The following is a 19,197-nucleotide window of genomic DNA, read 5'->3' on the forward strand; positions in this document are numbered from 1 at the left end:
AACGTGCACCTCCCAGCTGCTTGTGACACATTTATTGGCACAAGGAGCAGCATCAGTGACCCTTTAGACCAGACTGTCTGTCAAATGTGTCTCTGATTAATTGGTTCAGAAAACTTGTCAGACATACAATTAAATGTACTCTAATTGGGCAGTCATGCTTGGTGAAGTATTAACCCTTGCATAATGGATTTGTACTACTAGAAGTTCCTGCTCTTCCTTTTTAACCCTTTATCGGGCAAGTGACTATTTTTGGTAATTTCTGCATACATCACAAGACAGTGACAGCAACAGTTATAGTGAGGACAGTGAGTCAACAATCTCAGGTCCATTGTGGTCTGCAGGGTCTGTAAGGTCCACCTCTGCATGAACAGTGAATGTATCTGCTTTGTTAGGTACCATGAAGTAATGGTACTAATGTAAGGAATGATGTTCAAAGGGATACACTGCAAAAATCTAAATCTTACCAAGTGTATTTTTCTCATTTCTAGTACGCTTAAAATAAGACATAATCACCTAAAGAGTAACTTTTCAGTGAGATATAAGAACTTATTTTTAGACAATAGATCTTGAAAAATCTTATTTCAAGAAATCTTTCAAAAGATAAATTTCACTTGTTCCATTGGCAGATTTTTTTTTGCTTAATTCAAGATTTTTTTTTAATTTTTTTTTTTTGCTTTATTCAAGCAAAAAAAAAATTGGCTAATGGAACAAGTGAAAATTATCTGGTAAGATTTCTTGAAATAAGATTTTCAAGATCAATTGTCTAAGAATAAGTTATTTGTCACTGCAAAGTTACTCTTTATGTGATTATGTCTAATTTTAACCCATAAAGACCCAGTGCTACTTTTGTGGCAATTCCCAAATTATTTTTTTCTCTATTTCTAGTTTTCGTAAGTGATTTAGCACCTTTTTTTATACATAATATTATCCTCTGTATTTTGCATTTTTTTGGTGTAAATCATGCATTTTCCTATATTTAATTCACAGATCATGTTGATGTTCATGAAAACAAATAAATTTGAAGTTATTTATATCAAAATGTATTCTCTTGACTCGGCTTGATAAGTTTATCATTGCGACAGACAATCAGTTTGGCTTCAAAGCAAATCATGGCACTGATATGTGTATCTTTTCATGAAAAGAATTACTGACCAAGTACAAAAATAAAAATTCTGCAGTTTTAATATGCTTTTTATATGCGTCTAAGGCTTATGATGATATTATGTGAATCACAGAACATTGTTTCAAAAATTATGTCAAGCAAATGTCCCTAAATATTTGATCAGATGTCTTTCCTACTGGTATGCCCACCAGACTATGCAGGTCAAATGGGACAACTGTGTATCTGCTCCTTTTCAGATTGGTAATGGTGTAAGACAGGGCAGTTTACTATCCCCTGCTCTTTTTAATTTTTATATGAATGACCTGTCCAAGCAGTTGAATATGTGCAGAACTGGATGTATGGTTGGAGGTGCCATAATCAATCATTTAATGTATGCAGATGACCTGGTGGTGTTCAGCTCTAGTTCAGCCGGTCTCCAGCAGCTCTTAAATGTGTGTTCTGTGTACGGGGAACTGCATGATATGAAGTACAACTCGGCTAAAAGTGTAATTATGATTTGTCGGACCAAGGAGGACAGATCTTTGAAGTTTCCTGACTTTAAGTTAACTGGAAATATCTTGAACGTATGCAATACTGTCAAGTACCTGGGTCACATCTTTACAGATCAGCTGCCAGATGACGAGGACATGTATCATCAGTACCAGATGTTGTACGCTAGGCCTATAACAGTACACAAAGTTTTCAGTTCGGTATGTTTTCAGTTTTGAAAGCCACGGTTTGTTTTTTTTTTCGGTTCAGTACGGGAAGAAAGAAAACCCCTCAAAATGTCTTTAATACATTTATGAATTTTTGAAAATTTTTCCCCCAATTTTTGGACACAATAGAATATAGAAAAACAGGAATATAATTCTGCTGCTGTAAATCAAATAGAAAATAAAATAAATTATTAATATTACTAAATGTATTTTAAACATTAGTATTGCACTTTTCCCTGACAGGTAGTTTTGAACAAACAACAAAAATCTAATCACAGTTCTGTCAGTTCACAATCTGCATAAAGATACCAAAAAAATTCCACATGAAGTGCAACATTAACAAGAGGACAAACTGGCATTCTCTTTAAACAAACTGAAGAGCAACTTTGACAACAAAAAATTAACCAAATTATTTATTTTAGAACAGATAAAAAACTGTTTAGGCCACTTTGTGTATGTGTGCACGTGCATGCAGGGTGTGATTTGTTGGGGGGATGTTTTTGGGGTTTTTTTGGTTGGAGCCGGGGGGTTGGGGGGTGGAGGGGTCCATAAGTAACGTAACTAATGCTGGCGTGAAACGAAAGTGAAACTTTATATACTTTCAACGTCCAACTCCAGGATCTATTCCTCTGATATACAGCGTGCGTGAGAGCACAGGACTGTAATGATGGCAGAGGGTCTCCAGTCTCTTCTTTCCAGGTTCACATCTTTTTTTTTTTTTTTTACCTTATATCGTCGGCTATTTCGTATTTCGGGTCAATGTGTCCCTTCAATATGTCCATGTGGAACTTGCGCAGATTTAAAGTTCCACATCAAACGTCTTTCGTTCCTTTTTCTTTTTCTCAACATACTGTGCCGCTTCGGTACAGCTGTGTACCGAACCGAACAGGTGTGTACCGAAACGGTACACACAAGCAAACATACTGTCATGGAAATTGTCATCTTGTTCTGTCCAGGTGAAACTGACTCTGTTTAGAGCGTACTGCACCCCTCTGTACACAGCACATCTGTGGGTGAACTATAAAAAGCCCAGCTTCCACAGACTGACAGTGGCATACAATGATACTCTAAGACTCATATTGAAAAAGCCCAGATAGATTAGTGCCAGTGAATTGTTTATGTCTAATCATGTAAATTCATTGCGTGCTGAGAAATCTGATGTTTAAATTTATGTGTTGCCTGAATCACTCAGAAAATACTGTAATTTTATTGCTGACAAATCTTGCATATAGTGCGGTATGTTACACATCTCTGTTCTGGAAACACTGGTATGACAGCCTCTTGAAAGTATAGAGTTTTTTTTTGTTTTTTTATTGTGTTTGTATTTATCTGTTTGCTTTTTAATGTGGACCATATCTATCTATCTATCTATCTATCTATCTATCTATCTATCTATCTATCTATCTATCTATCTATCTATCTATCTATCTATCTATCTATCTATCTATCTATCTATCTATCTATCTATAACAGAGAAAAATGAAGAAAAAGTGACTTTTTCAGCAAAGCTATTGCTAACTGAATGTAAAAACAAGCATCTCCATCCACTGTCATTTATCAAAATCCATGGGTTTTATTAGTGAATCAATGTTGTAGAAGATGACGGTGTTTCCATGTTCACTGTGGAGCCTCTGAACGTCCAAATGGGTCATATCTGATGACCATGAAAAGATGACGAACTGCATTTTACACCAATTATTTACATGGATTGATAGGATTAGTGGATCAACAGATATTAAACATTTTATATCTGTAGATGGTTTGTGTCTCCGGAGGCTGTTTGGGTCTCTGTGGGTTAAGTGTGATGAGATATTTTGACTAGAAATGAGAAAAATACGCTTGGTATGATTTTGATTTTCTCCAGTGTAACGTGTATGTTGACAGGTGTGTGGATCAGCACTTCAGTTGTTGTAATGTTCTAAAAGTGATGTTCTAATGTTCTAAAATACATGTTCCTTTCACCTTACATGTGTTTTTCTTGTATTTTTGATATATACTTCTTGGATTTTCTTTTTTTTTTTTTTTATTTATTTATTTTTTTTATTTAGGGGTAAGGAACCAAATATGGTAACTTCATTAACCTTGATTTTCTATATAACAATAAAAGGTTGAAAATTTTCATATAAGTAATAAAGTCTCATTGTGTCCTCCAATAACACACTAAGGTTGAACATTTGAATTTCAGAGTATTTCTATGAGGGAAATTTAAAGGGTTAACTGTCACTTAGTGTATAGACTATTACCATCTACTATTATTTCACTGGCTAATACTTGTCTTGATTACCCTCTCTCATTATTATGGACTACAAAGACAGTTAAAAATACACTTCAGAGATGGCTTGTTATAAATGGCCCATGCTCCGCTTCAAAAACGGATGCTTTTAGGACTTTTTTTTCTGGAAATCATTCAACTACTTAGTCTCTATGGCAGCAATAAATAACCTGCAAACACATTTGTTCCAAGCGTCTTATCTATTTTAGTGATAAAGAACTTTTCGAAGTAGCCTGATGGTGGAAAATCTCCTTGAAAAGTGCCTTTGAAGAAACCGAGGCCACACAGAGAGGCTTGTGTTGATGCTTTGCCAGATAGACACGCCATAGCCAAAGCAAAACTGTCTGTTGTTAGTCCTGTGTCGCACCTTTACACCTCTCTCATCTTCAGCTATTGTCCCGTGGCCCTTCACTAACAGGCTGTTATCCTTGCATGAATCCCCACACACAATAGGACTTCAGGGATCCTTTTCTCTGAGAGGAGATAGGCCCGTAGATCAAGACAAAGGCTTCAAACTATCCAAATTATCTCTTCTGGGTGTTCCTCAAATGGCATCATAGCAATCTGGAAATTTCATCTTAAATGATTTTGCCCCACATGTCAAAGCAAACACTCTTATTTTGTAAAATGCACATCATAAGCAGCAGGTTTTTTTTTTTTTGTTTTGTTTTTTTTTTTACCCCCCTCGCTTTCTCTCTCTTTTTGCCAAGTTGTAATTTTGTGTTGGCACCCTTGCACTATATACATCTTCAAAAATGTTAAAGGAATGTTTGATCTTTGTATGAATGCACAAGATGCTTATTACAGCAGGAGGTGGAATTTTTCTTCCATCTGATTTATAACAGGTGCAAGACCATGGATGGGTAATTTGGCTGATGGAAGCATTTTTATTATAGAGCTGTGGCTGTAGTGGAAATGATAGGCCTGCTTTACAGCATTTGTGGACTGGAGTTTACCTCCTTTCCTTTGTCTACAGCTGATTCTGCTGGAATGTTTGTTTAGACTCATCTGCTGCATGGGAGCCTTACCTGGAATTCACTGCTGTACCCAAAATGGAGATGAGTACTGAGATACGCCAGACGGGAGTAAAAAAAAACAAAAAAAACAGGCATGACAAGATTAACCATCCTGTTTTGTGCAAATGTTCAACTGAGTCACATCTCCTTCAAAAGTAAAAGTGGGGTCTACTTATTATACTCAGTAGTAGCTCTGGTAAAGGGGCTGTGCACTATTACACCAGATTATTCTCTTAATGTTTATGTCACTAACAAATACATGTTGGAGCTTTTTAATGTTGTACTGAATGAATGTAATGGATTAAATATATTTCCTTCTAAAATATTAGACAAGCAAAAGTGTAAGATTAAATGGAAATACTTTGGTCAATGACAATAAAAAATCATGATGCAATACAATAAAAAGAAAATATAATAATACAATAAAATGAAAATGGTATTGTTGCACTGTACAAGAATAGCAGACAAGTCTGAATATGTGTAAATGTCTCAGAACAGCGGTGTCAAACGTAAGGCCCACGGGCCAAAATAGGCCTGCCAAAAGTTCCACTCTGGCCAACAGGATGAATTTGCCAAGTGCAAAAATTTCACCCAGTCAAGGGTGTCAAACTCATTATAGTTCCAAACTCAATTTTTTTTAATTTTTTATTTTTTTTTACGATGTTTTGCCTGTTATTTAATGTTTTATGTCTTTGTAGAGCTGTAAGTTGAAATGCACACGTAAAAATGATAAGCCGAGGAATAACATTGTTAAATTTCACTTTTTTTTCTTATGAAATTTCAGGTTTTTCAGGTTATTCACATTTTTTTGTGAAAGGATTGTTTGCAATAATTTAATTTTACTGTTTAGCTTTAAAATGAAGAGGAAAAATTCGGAGTTCTCATTATCTGTAGGCTGTTACGCTGTTATTTTACTGGTCTGGCCCCCATCTGACATACTGCCAACTGCATTTATGGAAGCAGTTTTTATTGTTTTGAGTTAATTATAGATATTTTTGCTTTCAAAAAACTAATACATACTAATACTGTGGATGGGAAAATTCATCACACTCCTTTCAAGCCTCTACTTAAAGCTGCAGGAGCTGAAATCAGGAGGAGAAAACATCAGAATGTCTAAATACAAACGTTCCCTCTGTAGCTTTCTCCTCTCAGTCCAATTAAAGACTAAATATATAGACAGGTGAATATGATGCTGCTGTAGAAAAAAGAAGATGCTTTTCCAAGCTTCCATGTTGCAACACAAAGTAAAGCAGATCTCTTCAGACAGAATTTGATCAATGATGGGTAGTTACAGCTGTCAATCATGTATTTAACTCCCCTTCCTTTCTGAAAACACCTGGGAACAGTCAGACAGAGTCTCAGATGACTTGAACTACAAATATCTGAAATCTCTTTATGGATTTTTTGCCCAGAGATGCTACACAACTGCAGCATCTATGTATATACTGAGCTGGTCCATAGAAAGAATTATGATTTAATCCTTGTCGGGTCATGTCAACAGGTATTGAAGTTGTTTTTAATTGTATTTGATTAATTTCTGTGTTGAATAGGTTCACTTCCTGATTGTGCCAGACAAATGGATTAGATAAATGAATATGTATGTGGTAATAGAGGGAATAATAGAGGGATTATATAGTGGAAAAAATCACAATAACAAGAAGAAGAGAAGAAGGAAAAAAAATGCTGAGCAGGTAACAAGAACCTGTGCTGTCATTGGAGGATTACAGAGTTATAATTTTGGTGCCGTCAGCCAGTCAGAATTGTTTTTTATTTTTTGTCCTTATTGGATAATTTTCACTGGATCACCTTGAGAGAGATCCAGAAACTTTCAGGATTCCAGAATGAATGTGAAGCATTTAGTTTCCCCCCTCTCTATGCTTCATATAAAACTTGAGTTTAGTGGAAAATGAGGCCAAATGCCACTTGACTATTCAGCTACAGAAAACACTAATATTCAGATTAGTCAAACATTAAAATCAAAGGCTTAGAAAAAACATCACCAGCTGATTGAAAAATTGAAAGTCTGACTCTGATTCCACATGTTGCAATATTTCTATGTATTTTGCTCTGTCAATTGGTGGCCCAGTAAATAGGGTTTAAATAAGATTAAATCCCCAGCAGCAGAGCCTCTGTCTTTATTATTTGTGAAAACACTGAGGTGAGGAGGATCGTGTTTCCATCCAAGTGCACCATTATTGGTTAAAAGAGCAAGTTGAAGTGGGATGCATGAGAGTATTGCATTTCTTAAGCATTAATATCCTAAATTCTGGCTGTTATATTTCTAATCCCACTGTATGTATCACCAGTAAATATACCATACCCCATTACAGCTGTGTGTTTTCTCCACTGGAAGACTTTTAAGTATAGTATCTGTTGGTGTTGAAGTTCTGTATCATGTCTGTAGACCTTGGTGCTGTCACATTCCTTCACTGACTACAAATGGCAGCAGTGATCCTGTCGAAGTCTGCTGACAAAGGCCTGTTGTTTTTTCAGTCTTTTCTCTTTTCACACGCCAGCCCCCTTGGCTCAGAACAGCTGCTGAGGCATTACAATGAAATTATGGGAATATTTGTTCTTGGCGCTGCAGATTAGATAGATTGAACATTGATTCTGTCCATCCATTCTTCCTGTATAATCGCTGAATCCAATTTCCTGGACACATGATATGGTATCAAAGTGACCTGTATGTGCATTCCAAACTTTTACAAAAAACATATTTGGACCTGAATCAAATGATTTCTCATGAGGTTACTGCTGAATTGCTTTTAAGGTGATAATCATGCTTTCAAAAACATGATATCGCCACATACAACCACAGTCAAATATGCTTAATTTCCTCATTCATGACATCAGTAAACCCATGTCTCAAACCTTATTATCCCTCCCCCCAAAGGGGAGTCAAGGGAGTCTTTGTTTGTTTCTTTGTTTGTTAACACTTCAGCAGCAAAACAATTGGTTCATTTCATACTAAATTGGGTTTATAGATTGCCAGTGACCCAGAATAGATGTCCTTACATTTTGGGATAGGTAGGTCAAAGTTCACATTTTCAATTATTCTTTTTTTTTTTTTTTAAATCTTCACATTTACTCATAATGGGTGAAATTCATGTGAGGGGCGGGGTTAGTTGTGTCTGACACCACTTGTACAACTTTTATTGTGAGAAACCAGACTTGAAAACAATAGCAAAAAAATGAACGTAAAAAAAGGAAAAAATTCAACCTTTCAAACTAATTTTGTTTTAAAAAACATAAAAGTTTAAAAGTTTGCTCCTAAAAAAAAAAATCCAGATTAAAATTCAGTAAATTCCAGCAATATTTTCTAGCAGATCTGAGATCCTGATTTGTTATGGATTCTCATGTAATCAGCCTCTCCCACCATGTCAAAGTAGACAAGAATGGAATATTTGGCAGGAGTGTGAGACATGGACTGAGAAATTTCTCTGCTCAGGAAATCCAGTAAAAAAAAATCCTTTCATAAACAGAGACTCAGAGAGCTGTACTTGTGTTACAGTCGACAAAGAATTCAGAGTTTCCAAATACAGGATGTGTTTACATACAAATTTTTGTTTACCCTTTTTGTCATCTGAAATGTCAGATGACCTACATCTCAGAGGACATTTGTGAAGATTTATGTAATCAACACATATGGCTCTTTAGAGACGAAAGGTCTTGTCAGAGAGCTGTAGTGTTTATGTATTACTATTCCAAGTGTCTGCGAAGACACTTGAAAATCTCCTCCTCATATCACTCTAATCTTTTCCTGGGACTTCAAGTACTACTGTAATTACTGTTGGTCACAAGGAGTGCTATACTATACATCTTTGTATCTGGTTTGTTTATTCCATAGAGTAACATGCTCAACTAAATGCATAAACCCATTAATTAAAATGAATCCCATCTCCAAGAGCACCAGCTGTTGGTAGTAGCCTAAAACATATTTTTAAAAAAAAATCATGTTTACCAAATGGGGATTAACCCATTAGTAAATTAAAAGGAGTAGTTCCCATTGGAATTTGCTCAGAGATAAGTTCTTTGAACCTGCTGTAATGTGTAAATTTGACTAACTGTTACTGTGTTAATAAAAAAGTTGACGAGGTAATGGGTGTTTAACACATCTGATACAACACATATTAAACACTTTTTGAACTGTGAAGAATCTAATTACATTTCAGTCATATGATAGATACAAACATGAAAACAGTCTCAAATTATACACGATCTATTAAAACACAACTGGATGATGATGATGATGATGATGATGATGATGATGATGATAAATGGTAGGTACATGCAAACCAATCCAAGTCAAGTCAGTGTCATTTTTCAGCCCAAAATGACAAGATTAATGTAAATTATTATGTATACACCTTGTACATTCATATAAATAAAACATATAGAAATAAACAGACAGCATAGGTTCAGCTTTATCAGTTTGTGGGTCATGTTTATAGCAACCAGAACCAGAACTGTTGAAGTTTGCCTTGTTATGTTGTCTTTTTGGAGCCAACTATATTTGGACAAAAAGGGTGGAGCTACACAGGAATCTGAAGATTCAGAGCTGAGCAAATGCTAAATGCTAGATTACTGACTATAAAGTAATAAATTTCATCAAGCACTGCATAACAAAGTCATTTTACATTCTATTAATCATAACTATTGTCAAGCTGTCTATCAGGCAGTTACTAAATATTTCAGAAACCTGTAAAATGTAACATTAAATAACAAGGCTTATGCTGTCGGGGGCCGAGAGAAAGGATATATCCCCAAAATCAATTTTTCTCCACCTAGTGAATGAAAATGACACCATATGAACTCTGAAATCAAATCAAATCAAATCAAATTTTATTTATATAGCACCAAATCATAACAAAAGTTATCTCATGACACTTTACATATAGAGTTAAAACTAGACTCTAAGCCAATTTACAGAAACCCAACAGAATCCTTCAGGAGCAAACACTTGTGACTAGTGACAGTGGCGAGGAAAAACTTCCCTTTAACAGCAGAAACCTCGGGCAGACTCAGACTCCTGGAGGATGGACGTCTGCCTTGATCAGCTGGGGTTAAAGAGAAGAGTAAAGGAGGAGAAAAGAGAGAGCGATAGAGATAGAGAGAGATTGGGGGAGAGGGGGAGAAGGGGGGAAGTAGGGGGAGACACATGAATGCAGTTGATGCACAGATAACTGAACTAGAACATCTACAGAACTATACACTATCATAACTATATGGATAAGTGAGTGATGACGATGAAGGCAGGAGAGAGGCAGGACCACAGCAGCAGGTCCAGAGATGATCCTGGGAAAACCTGTGAGGCGATAAATCACAGAGACTCTGGATGGTAGCGAGAAAAGGGACATTTGTGAAACTGTCAATATGAACCAAATTTGATCTCAATTGGCCTATTGCTTGATTTATGTCCAAAAAACTGATTTTCAACTAAAGCACCCCCATTTGGATGACTCATAATAGGCAGGTTTATTTATATAGCACATTTCATGCACAAGACAATTCAAAGTGCTTTACATAAAACATTAAAAGCATTACAGCAGGGTGCAGGAGAAGCAATAAAAAGTATAGGCATGAAAAAAAAAACAATAAATAAATACATAAAAACAGATGAAAACTTTAAGCTTAAAAGAAACTCATTGAGAAGTTGAAATCAACAGGGTTCTTCCACTTGGGGTCCCCTATGTTGGTAATCAAAAGAGAAGAAATCCAACTGAATATGTTATCACGTTCATGCAGAGGATATCCAGCGGTGGCATTTGAGGTAAAAACATTATAACCCAAAAACTCGATTTTGAGGATATAATGGTATATTACATCATATTATAATGACAAAAACTGCTGAGTAAAAAACTCTAAAGCATTTTGTCAGTGTTTTAGATGGCAAATTTACTGCAGTGAAAATTACAACGTGACATTTGTCATATTGTCTTATAGCACTAGGGCTGTGTAAAACAATCGATTTGATCGATCTTAGATCAATTTCATTTTAATTTGCATAATTGATTAATAGTGGATGAGATCGGTTTATCAGAGCAGGACCGGAAGTATGCGGAAGTGCGGGCGGCTCCATCTTGTGAACCCCTTGGTCTTGCTCACGACGGCTCTGGTACGGAAAAGACGCGGATGAAGGGTGGGGAAAACCCCTCCACTGGAGGTACTCCCGGCCTCAAACTCGAACCCGCAGTGTGAAGGAACTTGCTGCCCGGAGGTTCTCCAAGGTGAGTCGTGGAAGCCGGTCGTTCTTGGAATAATAACTCAGATCCATACTATCACCTATGGCTGAGTATGGAGTTAGAGGAATAGTAAAGCGACAATGTCCGCTCCCTGACCAGCAATCACAGAGCGCGCGCACCCCACCCCACCCCCCAGCCCCGCTCCGACCAACAATCACGGAGAGCCCCCCCACTTACTGCTGAAATGTCATATTTATTTCCTTTCTAATATCAATATGATACCAGTATTGATGTGTTGCATGACTGCGGTAGTCAAATAATCAGGTTACAACTCAAAATTGTACTTTGGTATCACTAAATTAATCTGAATCAATTAATTAATACTGAATTGAATCGATATTGGATCGGATCGGATCGAATCGAATCGTGATTAATCAATTCAGAACTTTATGAATCAAAATCAAATCGATTATGGAAAGTGGCCATGATACCCAGCCCTATATAACACAACCCCATGTTAGCAGTGAAACAGAATTCAGTGTGTCCCAGTAGTTTTGTCCATGCAACGGATGTAAACAGTTATACATTTACAATGATAATTTCATTAATTTCCACACAATAACCAGCATCCAGTTGTGATTTTAACTCCATTCGTCTTCTGATGTTGAAAATGAAGACTTTTTTGAATTGTCTGAAAATGGGTTGTTACTGAATGACCAGAGGTTAATGCAAGGCAACACCACTTACCACCACTTACTTAAGAGGTAAGTTAAATTTTGTTTCTTAATATTCTGACATTTAATGAATCACTGACCTATAATGAATCACTGGTTTGAAAACAGCCTAATAGTTGCGACGCTAAGAACTTTTGCCTTCACAGATAAGCTTAACATATTGACAGTCTCTGTATTTTGCATCAGGTGAAAAAGCAGGTTTCCTTTCAGGTCGTTTAATGAATGGGTTAAGAGGCAGCCGTTCTTCAGAAAAACCCTGCTCACAGTGCAATACTCGGGTCCCAGACGTCTGTGAGGTGCTAAATCTCGCTGAGGTCTGGAAAGAATTTTGCCACCATTAAAAATCACTGCCGCCTGATTCTTCAGCAAATTTGTGAAATTGATTTTGCGTGTTGCAGACAGCCGCAGACTGTACAGAGCCAGTTCATAAACTGCATGTGCCGTGTGAAAAAAAGTGTGAGGTATACAGAAAAAAATAAATAGGACTGGTGTAAATGTGAATTTGATTCTTAATGACACATCTGAAGAGAGTTTTTAAAACCATTTTAACCATTCGATGTGTTTAGTATGACCACAACCAAACCCCTGTCCCTGTTTTCAACAAATGATTACTTTTTAAGAGCTTTTTTTTTCCAACGGCATTAAAATGTAATTACTTTTTCACTGCTTTTTAAACAAATAATGCACTAAGTTTCCTGCTCTAAATCCTTAACTGGAAAAGAACTCAGGAATGCTAATAGGTCATAATAATCTCTGTGATTTCAGACAAATCTGATGAAAAAGGCTACAGCACCGGCTGACCTCCGATTTTCTGATTTGATTTGTACTTTCCCCAGACATGGAAGTCTATGCCAATAAGAGAACTGCAACAGGAATGAACTGACATAAGTATAAATACTTTCCATGTGTAATTGACCCTTTTCCTGGACACACACACTCAGAGATCAAAAGGGGATATTCTCTAGACTCCAAGAGCCACTGATTAAATACATTTCAGAGGTATTTCCCTTCCATTTCCAGGGCAGATCTGGTTCAGGCATATAAGATGTGTTTCATTAAGTCGTGTCATGAAATGTACACTTTCCTTTGTGTGTGTACTGTACATGAAGATACAGTGTGCCTATGGATATTGTGTTGTGACGAGTGTTGCCGTATCTGTCACAGTGAAGAGAAGTGACGTGGCGTGCTGCCAGCTTAGTCTCAGTGTTTCTCAAGAAAGACAAATGGCATTGTTCCAGGAGCAGATACCAGCTTTACTGCCAAATCCCTGCTGGCTGGACTAAAATTTCAGCCATGTAAAGAGCGCAGGAGTGGAGCAGGGCCTGACAAAAGATGACATTGGCTTGTAAGTTTTAGGCGATAACGCTCAGGGGGATTCCATTATGCGGCTGTCACACAGCATTAGACGAGACAGCAAACACTTTCATGTGTGGATTACCATTTACCCATTGGTGATAATAGATATTTGCCTTGGCTAAGCCATTCCTCTATTGATTTTTCCCCCTTTAATAACTTCTTGCAAGCAAGCAAATTTTAGTGGAAGAATGCTGACATGTAAATAGCTAGAACCAAAGGCTGTGTTTGACACAGATACGCTTCTTTTTATAGCTTTCCTAACAAATATTGCATAGAAGATTAATTTTGACAGGTTTATTTATTCCAAACAACAAATACAGTTTATACAGTAGACACATAGTGTGATTATGATGCAGAAAAAAACAACTTGTGATTAATTAGTAGTAATTACATGCAAATATACACAAATGTGCTAAATTAAATTGCAGTTCTGAAACACATGAAGACTGTACTCACTCAGTCATAGAGGAAAGTCAAATATTGCAAAAAAATAGCTGTGTTTTTGTTGTTGTGATGTAAAGTTATTACTTAATATTTACAAGAATAAAGGTAAACTATCCTGTAGTTAAACGAACCTACAGGAGAAATATACCCATCTCTTACAGTCTCTCAGTTTTGTAAATTCGTAACATTAAATGCATCAAAATATCATCACTTCTAGATATTAACTCTGTCAATATACATACCAAGTTTTATAATGATCAGTGTTTCAGGTTGTGTATTACATTGGTTACACACAGACATGACCAATTCCAATACCCTGGTTCTTTGGGTTAAAGGATAATGAAAGAAAAAAAACTACAAGATTTTGAGTAACATTTAAAGATCAGAATGAACATCTTCCTGGTCCTTAAGTCCAGATTTATTCTCCTATAACCCACATGATTCTGGTTCAGCTGTACGCCATTAAACCTTTTTAAGCCTTTTTGTATGTTTCCCTCCGATATTTCAGACATCTGGTGTTAGGGGTCTCTTTGTCCTCGGTTTGGGTACAGGTGAAGGTTGTTGTCCAACAGCGGGTGTGGATAGGTGTGCAGGTCTGTTTTCGGTCTGGGATTCAGGAGGAGAAACATTCTGGTAAGTGGGTCCCGGTGAAGACGTGGGGCTCGGAAGTGGAGAAGGTTCACTCGCATGCATCGTCTCGTAGTCTGAGCTGACGGGGTCGGCAGATCGCGGGGTCAGGGAAAGCATCCTGAGCTGCCCCGTCCCCTTGCTTTTGGTGGTTTTGTTGCGTCTGTAGCAGCAGCACAGTGTGATGATGATAATGAAGAGCAGAAGCAGAATCACACTTACTCCTCCTGCTAGCACAGCCACCACAGCTTTAGAAGTAAAACATAGCAATGGAGGGGGTGATGGTGACGGCTTCTTACACATTGGACGGACAATGTCACTCTTCTCCTTACTGACTTTGTTTGCTGCAGCACATGTAAAGCCCCCCCACTCTTTGAAGAGTGACAGAGTTATGCTCCCTGTTGATCTGGTTTCACTAAATGGCCTTTCATCCAAAGTCCATGAAAACATCACGTCCTGTGGTTTAGCTACATGACAGTTTAGAGTCACAACACCAGACTTATAGTCACATACAAAACTGAGGTAAGGCTTCGTTACCTTGTCCATCAAACAGAGATATCCTGTCCATGTTTTAGCTAAAGTGCCATTCGGATAGGAGACATCTGCTTGGTATAGTCCTGCACTTGAGGATTTCAGGGTCTTCAGCAAAAGAGATCCAGTCACAGAAACGTCATCTGGTTTTCCAAAAGTCACTCTGCCCTGGTGTCTTTTGAAAATGAACTTGTTATTGTGAATCCATTGCAAGTTATCTCTGCTTTCCAGTCTCTCATAAACAAAAGGTAGAGTTAGATTCTGTCCCACAGTGGCGTAGAGGTCACAAGTGTCTCTGTAGGCTGCTGAGGTGGTCACAAAACCCAACAGAACGATGAATCCAAGTGATGGAACAAAACAAGCCATAATATACCAATGAAGACCAACTTGTATCTGTTGAAGACACTTAAATCATAAGCTATTCCTGTATTCTTATCCTTATTTTCATTTCAATTGAATAAATTACATTCAAAGTTCCTTGTCTCGTTCTTGGTTGACAAACCCAGACGTCGTTATCTTTACGACCAAGAGCACAACTAGCACATACATGACAGTTTAACACTTTTAAGGGAAATGAATGTTCATTAGGAAGGAAACTCTATTAGGCAACAGTCTACTTTCAGTTCTCTAAAGAGTACTATAAAAGGTTTCACAGAATGATGCAGAGTCACGTTCTTCTGCTCACATGATTATGTCACAGCATCATTCTTACTTCTTTTAAAAGTAGCAAACATGGCAAACAATTGTGGTTAAAATGATGTTATAACCTAATATTGGTGCAATGAATAATAACCTCCGACTAACTAAATGTCGAGAATACAATTTAAAGGAAAGTTAAAAAAAAAAAAAAAAAATGGAATTCTGCATTTTAAAACATTTCCCTGTGGTCTACATCTTACCCAGGGACAACAGTTGAAAAACAGCCTTTTTGCTAATACTGGCACATTTACAGAAATGTTCATTAATGTGTACTGTCCCTACTAAATAAACAAATAAATAAATAAACTGCAAATGTTATGCTTAGGTCTGAATTCTTCATTAATTAAACTCCACAGGCCCATCTTCAACCCTATTTCTGAGTAATGACAACAGAAAGGTCATTTTGAGTGCTGGTCCTTAAAATGCAAAGGAGCCACTTCACCCCTTCACCAATTATGGCGTACTCAGAGAAATGTTTGTCAGAAGTCTTGACCTTATATGTGCAAATGTCGTGACATAACTAGTTATAAACATAATAAATTAAACAGGAATTAAAATGGGTTGTAGAAATCCACTTGATTTTTGCCAAAATAAATATAAAGATAGCTTTGCAACACCTGGAGGGTTGAAATTCAAACTTTTTGAACTATTAGGGTCCAAATACACTAATAAATTTACCAAAGACTAATAACAGTGGGTTTAGCAAAATATGACCCCTTTAAAGGTTAATGGTCAAAGTGTAATACAGATCACTGCAATTCACTGCCCATACATGGATGATCCTTTGAGGACAAACTGGAATTTGAGCACAACCTTAGAAACCATCTTCCCTCTCTTGTTCCTCTTTTGAAAGAAAAGTTAAATCATATCTCAAGACGCAGCCACACTGAATGTTTGGCTGAATCTGAGGTTCTTGATGACTCTCTTTACATCAGCCTTCAAGCATTAACTAACAGTTGGATGAAGTCAAAAGCACATGTCTCAGTCACAGTTTTCCCTGCCAGTCTAACTGGCAGAGCGGTGGAACAGACGTTCATCTGTTGGCTGTCCGTCCTCAGCTCAGGGCAAAAAACTTAAACAGCAGCTGAGTAGCAGCGATGATTAAAACTAATCCTGTTCTGAAATTGAATAAATGACTGTTGACTTACCTCCAGTTAAGCTGATGAACTGAAATGGATACATCATGGAAACAAGTGTCTGATGAAGAAAATGGAACATACAGCAATCTAAACATAGACATATTCCTAGGAGATGGAGACGATGTGTACTGGAGCAAAAACAGAAGTCAGAGAAAATAAACATTTATACTAATGATTAGCCTTTTTCTAAAAGCAATTCCAAAGCTCTCTAAGTAAAATATGAAGATACTAATATGTTTTCTGGCGACACGGTGGTGCAGTGGTTAGCGCTCGTGCCTCACAGCAAGAAGGTCCTAGGTTCGATTCCAACACCAGTTGACCGGGGGTGGGACCTTTCTGTGTGGAGTTTGCATGTTTGCATGTTCTCCCCGTGTCTGTGTGGGTTCTCTCCGGGTACTCCGGCTTCCTCCCACCCTCCAAAGACATGCACTAATAGGTTAATTGGTTAATCTAAATTGCCCATAGGTGTGAATGTGAGAGTGATTGTTTGTCTCTATATGTTCAGCCCTGCGATGAACTGGCGACTTGTCCAGGGTGTACCCCGCCTTCGCCCCTATGTAGCTGGGATAGGCTCCAAGCGACCCCCGTGACCCTAGTGAGGATAAAGCGGGTTCAGATAATGAATGAATATGTTTTCTGCTGGTGGCTAATATCATGTAATCATAATATGCATTCACTTTACTTTCTTGCCTATTTTTATCTCCTTCAGATGAGATTCCTGTTGTGAGATGTTAACAGAGTTCATTACTGAGACAAAGAGAGAAATCAAACAAAGTCAGTTTTTGCCTGATGTATCTGTCTGATGAATGATTTTTTATTTATTTTTTTTTACTTTTTTAAATCGAAACAAGGGATGTCAGTTGAGTACATATAACATACACCCCTTTGTCATATTACTGTCCCAAATGAGCACAAATAAAACAAACAAACAAACAAACAAATAAGCAAAAAACCCTCAAATCAACAGGACAGAATAATACATAAGGGGCATAATTTCACAATAACAGCTTCTGAAAAACTGTTTCATTTTTATACATATTCTTTAATGCTCATTTAGTGATTGTGAAAGCATGGTGTACACTAACAGCATGAGCAGTCCTTTCAAGTTTCCCAATCTTATCTAAACATAAACAGGATGAATTTAGATAAATGAAAAAGCAGGTCAGGTTATAACTCAGTGTACTGAATAAAACAGTCACAATGCACTGTAACGTAAATTGCTCAAATACTATAAAAGGATTTGAGAGATTTATCATCAGTAAGATATTTCCCCGCTGGCTTTTGCGTCTTTTATCCTGGTTATTATTTCTTTTCTCCTCAAGAGTATAAATTATTTTTATTGTCTACCTTAATTTGACTTTTGGAGAAGCAATTGGATAATGAAAGGCCAACATTTTGTGAAAATGTCTATTACAAATCCTTTTGTTTGGCATTGGGCACAACAACAGGCTAGATGTGTTTTGTAATTAGAGACACTGACTATGTTGTCAGTTAAAAATGAAATAAATCACTTGTATAAGTGTTAAATCTTCTCCTGTGAGGGGAGCTATAGAGATCCCCAAATGCAACACAGCAGTCCTTTGTGTTTTACAAACAATAACAGAGACTCAAACCAAATCCAGTAATATGTTGGTGGTTATTTACAGTACTTTTAATCCAACATGTGTACAGCTGACACGTAGCCTTTCTCAAACTTTTCTTAAGTAATTTAATTGGTGAATCTTAAACATTTTTTTTTTTTTTTAATGTGAATAATAAATGATTTGCCTCTGAAATGCATCCAGATCATGATACTGCAGTCAAGCAAGTAGGCTTTTTTTTTAAATCCCCCTGCAGCGTTTCCAGTAAACAGGAGTCATTGTTCACTTATCTAGAAATACCCTTCTCATTCCATAATTCATGGAATCTACAATCCTCCCAAAATACTTCTATAACTATCTTGGCTGGAGCTGCACTAGAATGAGTTCATTTTGCATCCCATAACTGTAATTTCATACAATTAGCAGTGATTCACAATCTTTCTCTAACTCTCAGCACCTTCAAAGACACCCATAGCAAGAAGAACACCTGTTTCATTTAGTTTCACCATCATTACATGTTTTCCTAGCCCAAGGGAGTAGATTGATGTAAAATGTTAGCTATTCACAGAGGGGGAGGGGGCGTATTAACAGCTGAATGCAATGAATTCCTAGTTACAAATGCTGTAAAGATTATATCTTCAAGAACGCTGCCCTGTAAAAATTGCATGTGTGTGCTAAGCTAAAAGATGCAGGTTCACAGATGAAGGGAAAGAAAGGGGAGCAGACATGTGGCGTGTTTGTGTTTTATATCACAGCTGTCATAAGTCAAAGAAGGTGCCGATTCCCAAGACTCTGTCTT

The 19,197-nt window shown here is 37.1% G+C and overlaps 1 protein-coding gene across 1 annotated transcript; it reads right to left on the minus strand.

Annotated features, from left to right (window-relative positions):
• Positions 1-1,868: 1,868 nt before the first annotated feature.
• On the minus strand, positions 1,869-15,527 carry LOC115420345 (SLAM family member 9-like). The gene is made up of 3 exons (XM_030135580.1): positions 13,743-15,527; positions 12,540-12,543; positions 1,869-1,881 (listed from the first exon to the last, which is right to left on the minus strand). The coding sequence occupies exon 1, from the start codon at positions 15,344-15,346 to the stop codon at positions 14,327-14,329; it is 1,020 nt and encodes a 339-aa protein (XP_029991440.1). The 5' UTR covers positions 15,347-15,527; the 3' UTR covers positions 1,869-1,881; positions 12,540-12,543; positions 13,743-14,326.
• Positions 15,528-19,197: the final 3,670 nt, after the last annotated feature.

The sequence above is a fragment of the Sphaeramia orbicularis genome, chromosome 6 (genome assembly GCF_902148855.1).
Source record: "Sphaeramia orbicularis chromosome 6, fSphaOr1.1, whole genome shotgun sequence".
NCBI lineage: Eukaryota > Metazoa > Chordata > Actinopteri > Kurtiformes > Apogonidae > Sphaeramia > Sphaeramia orbicularis.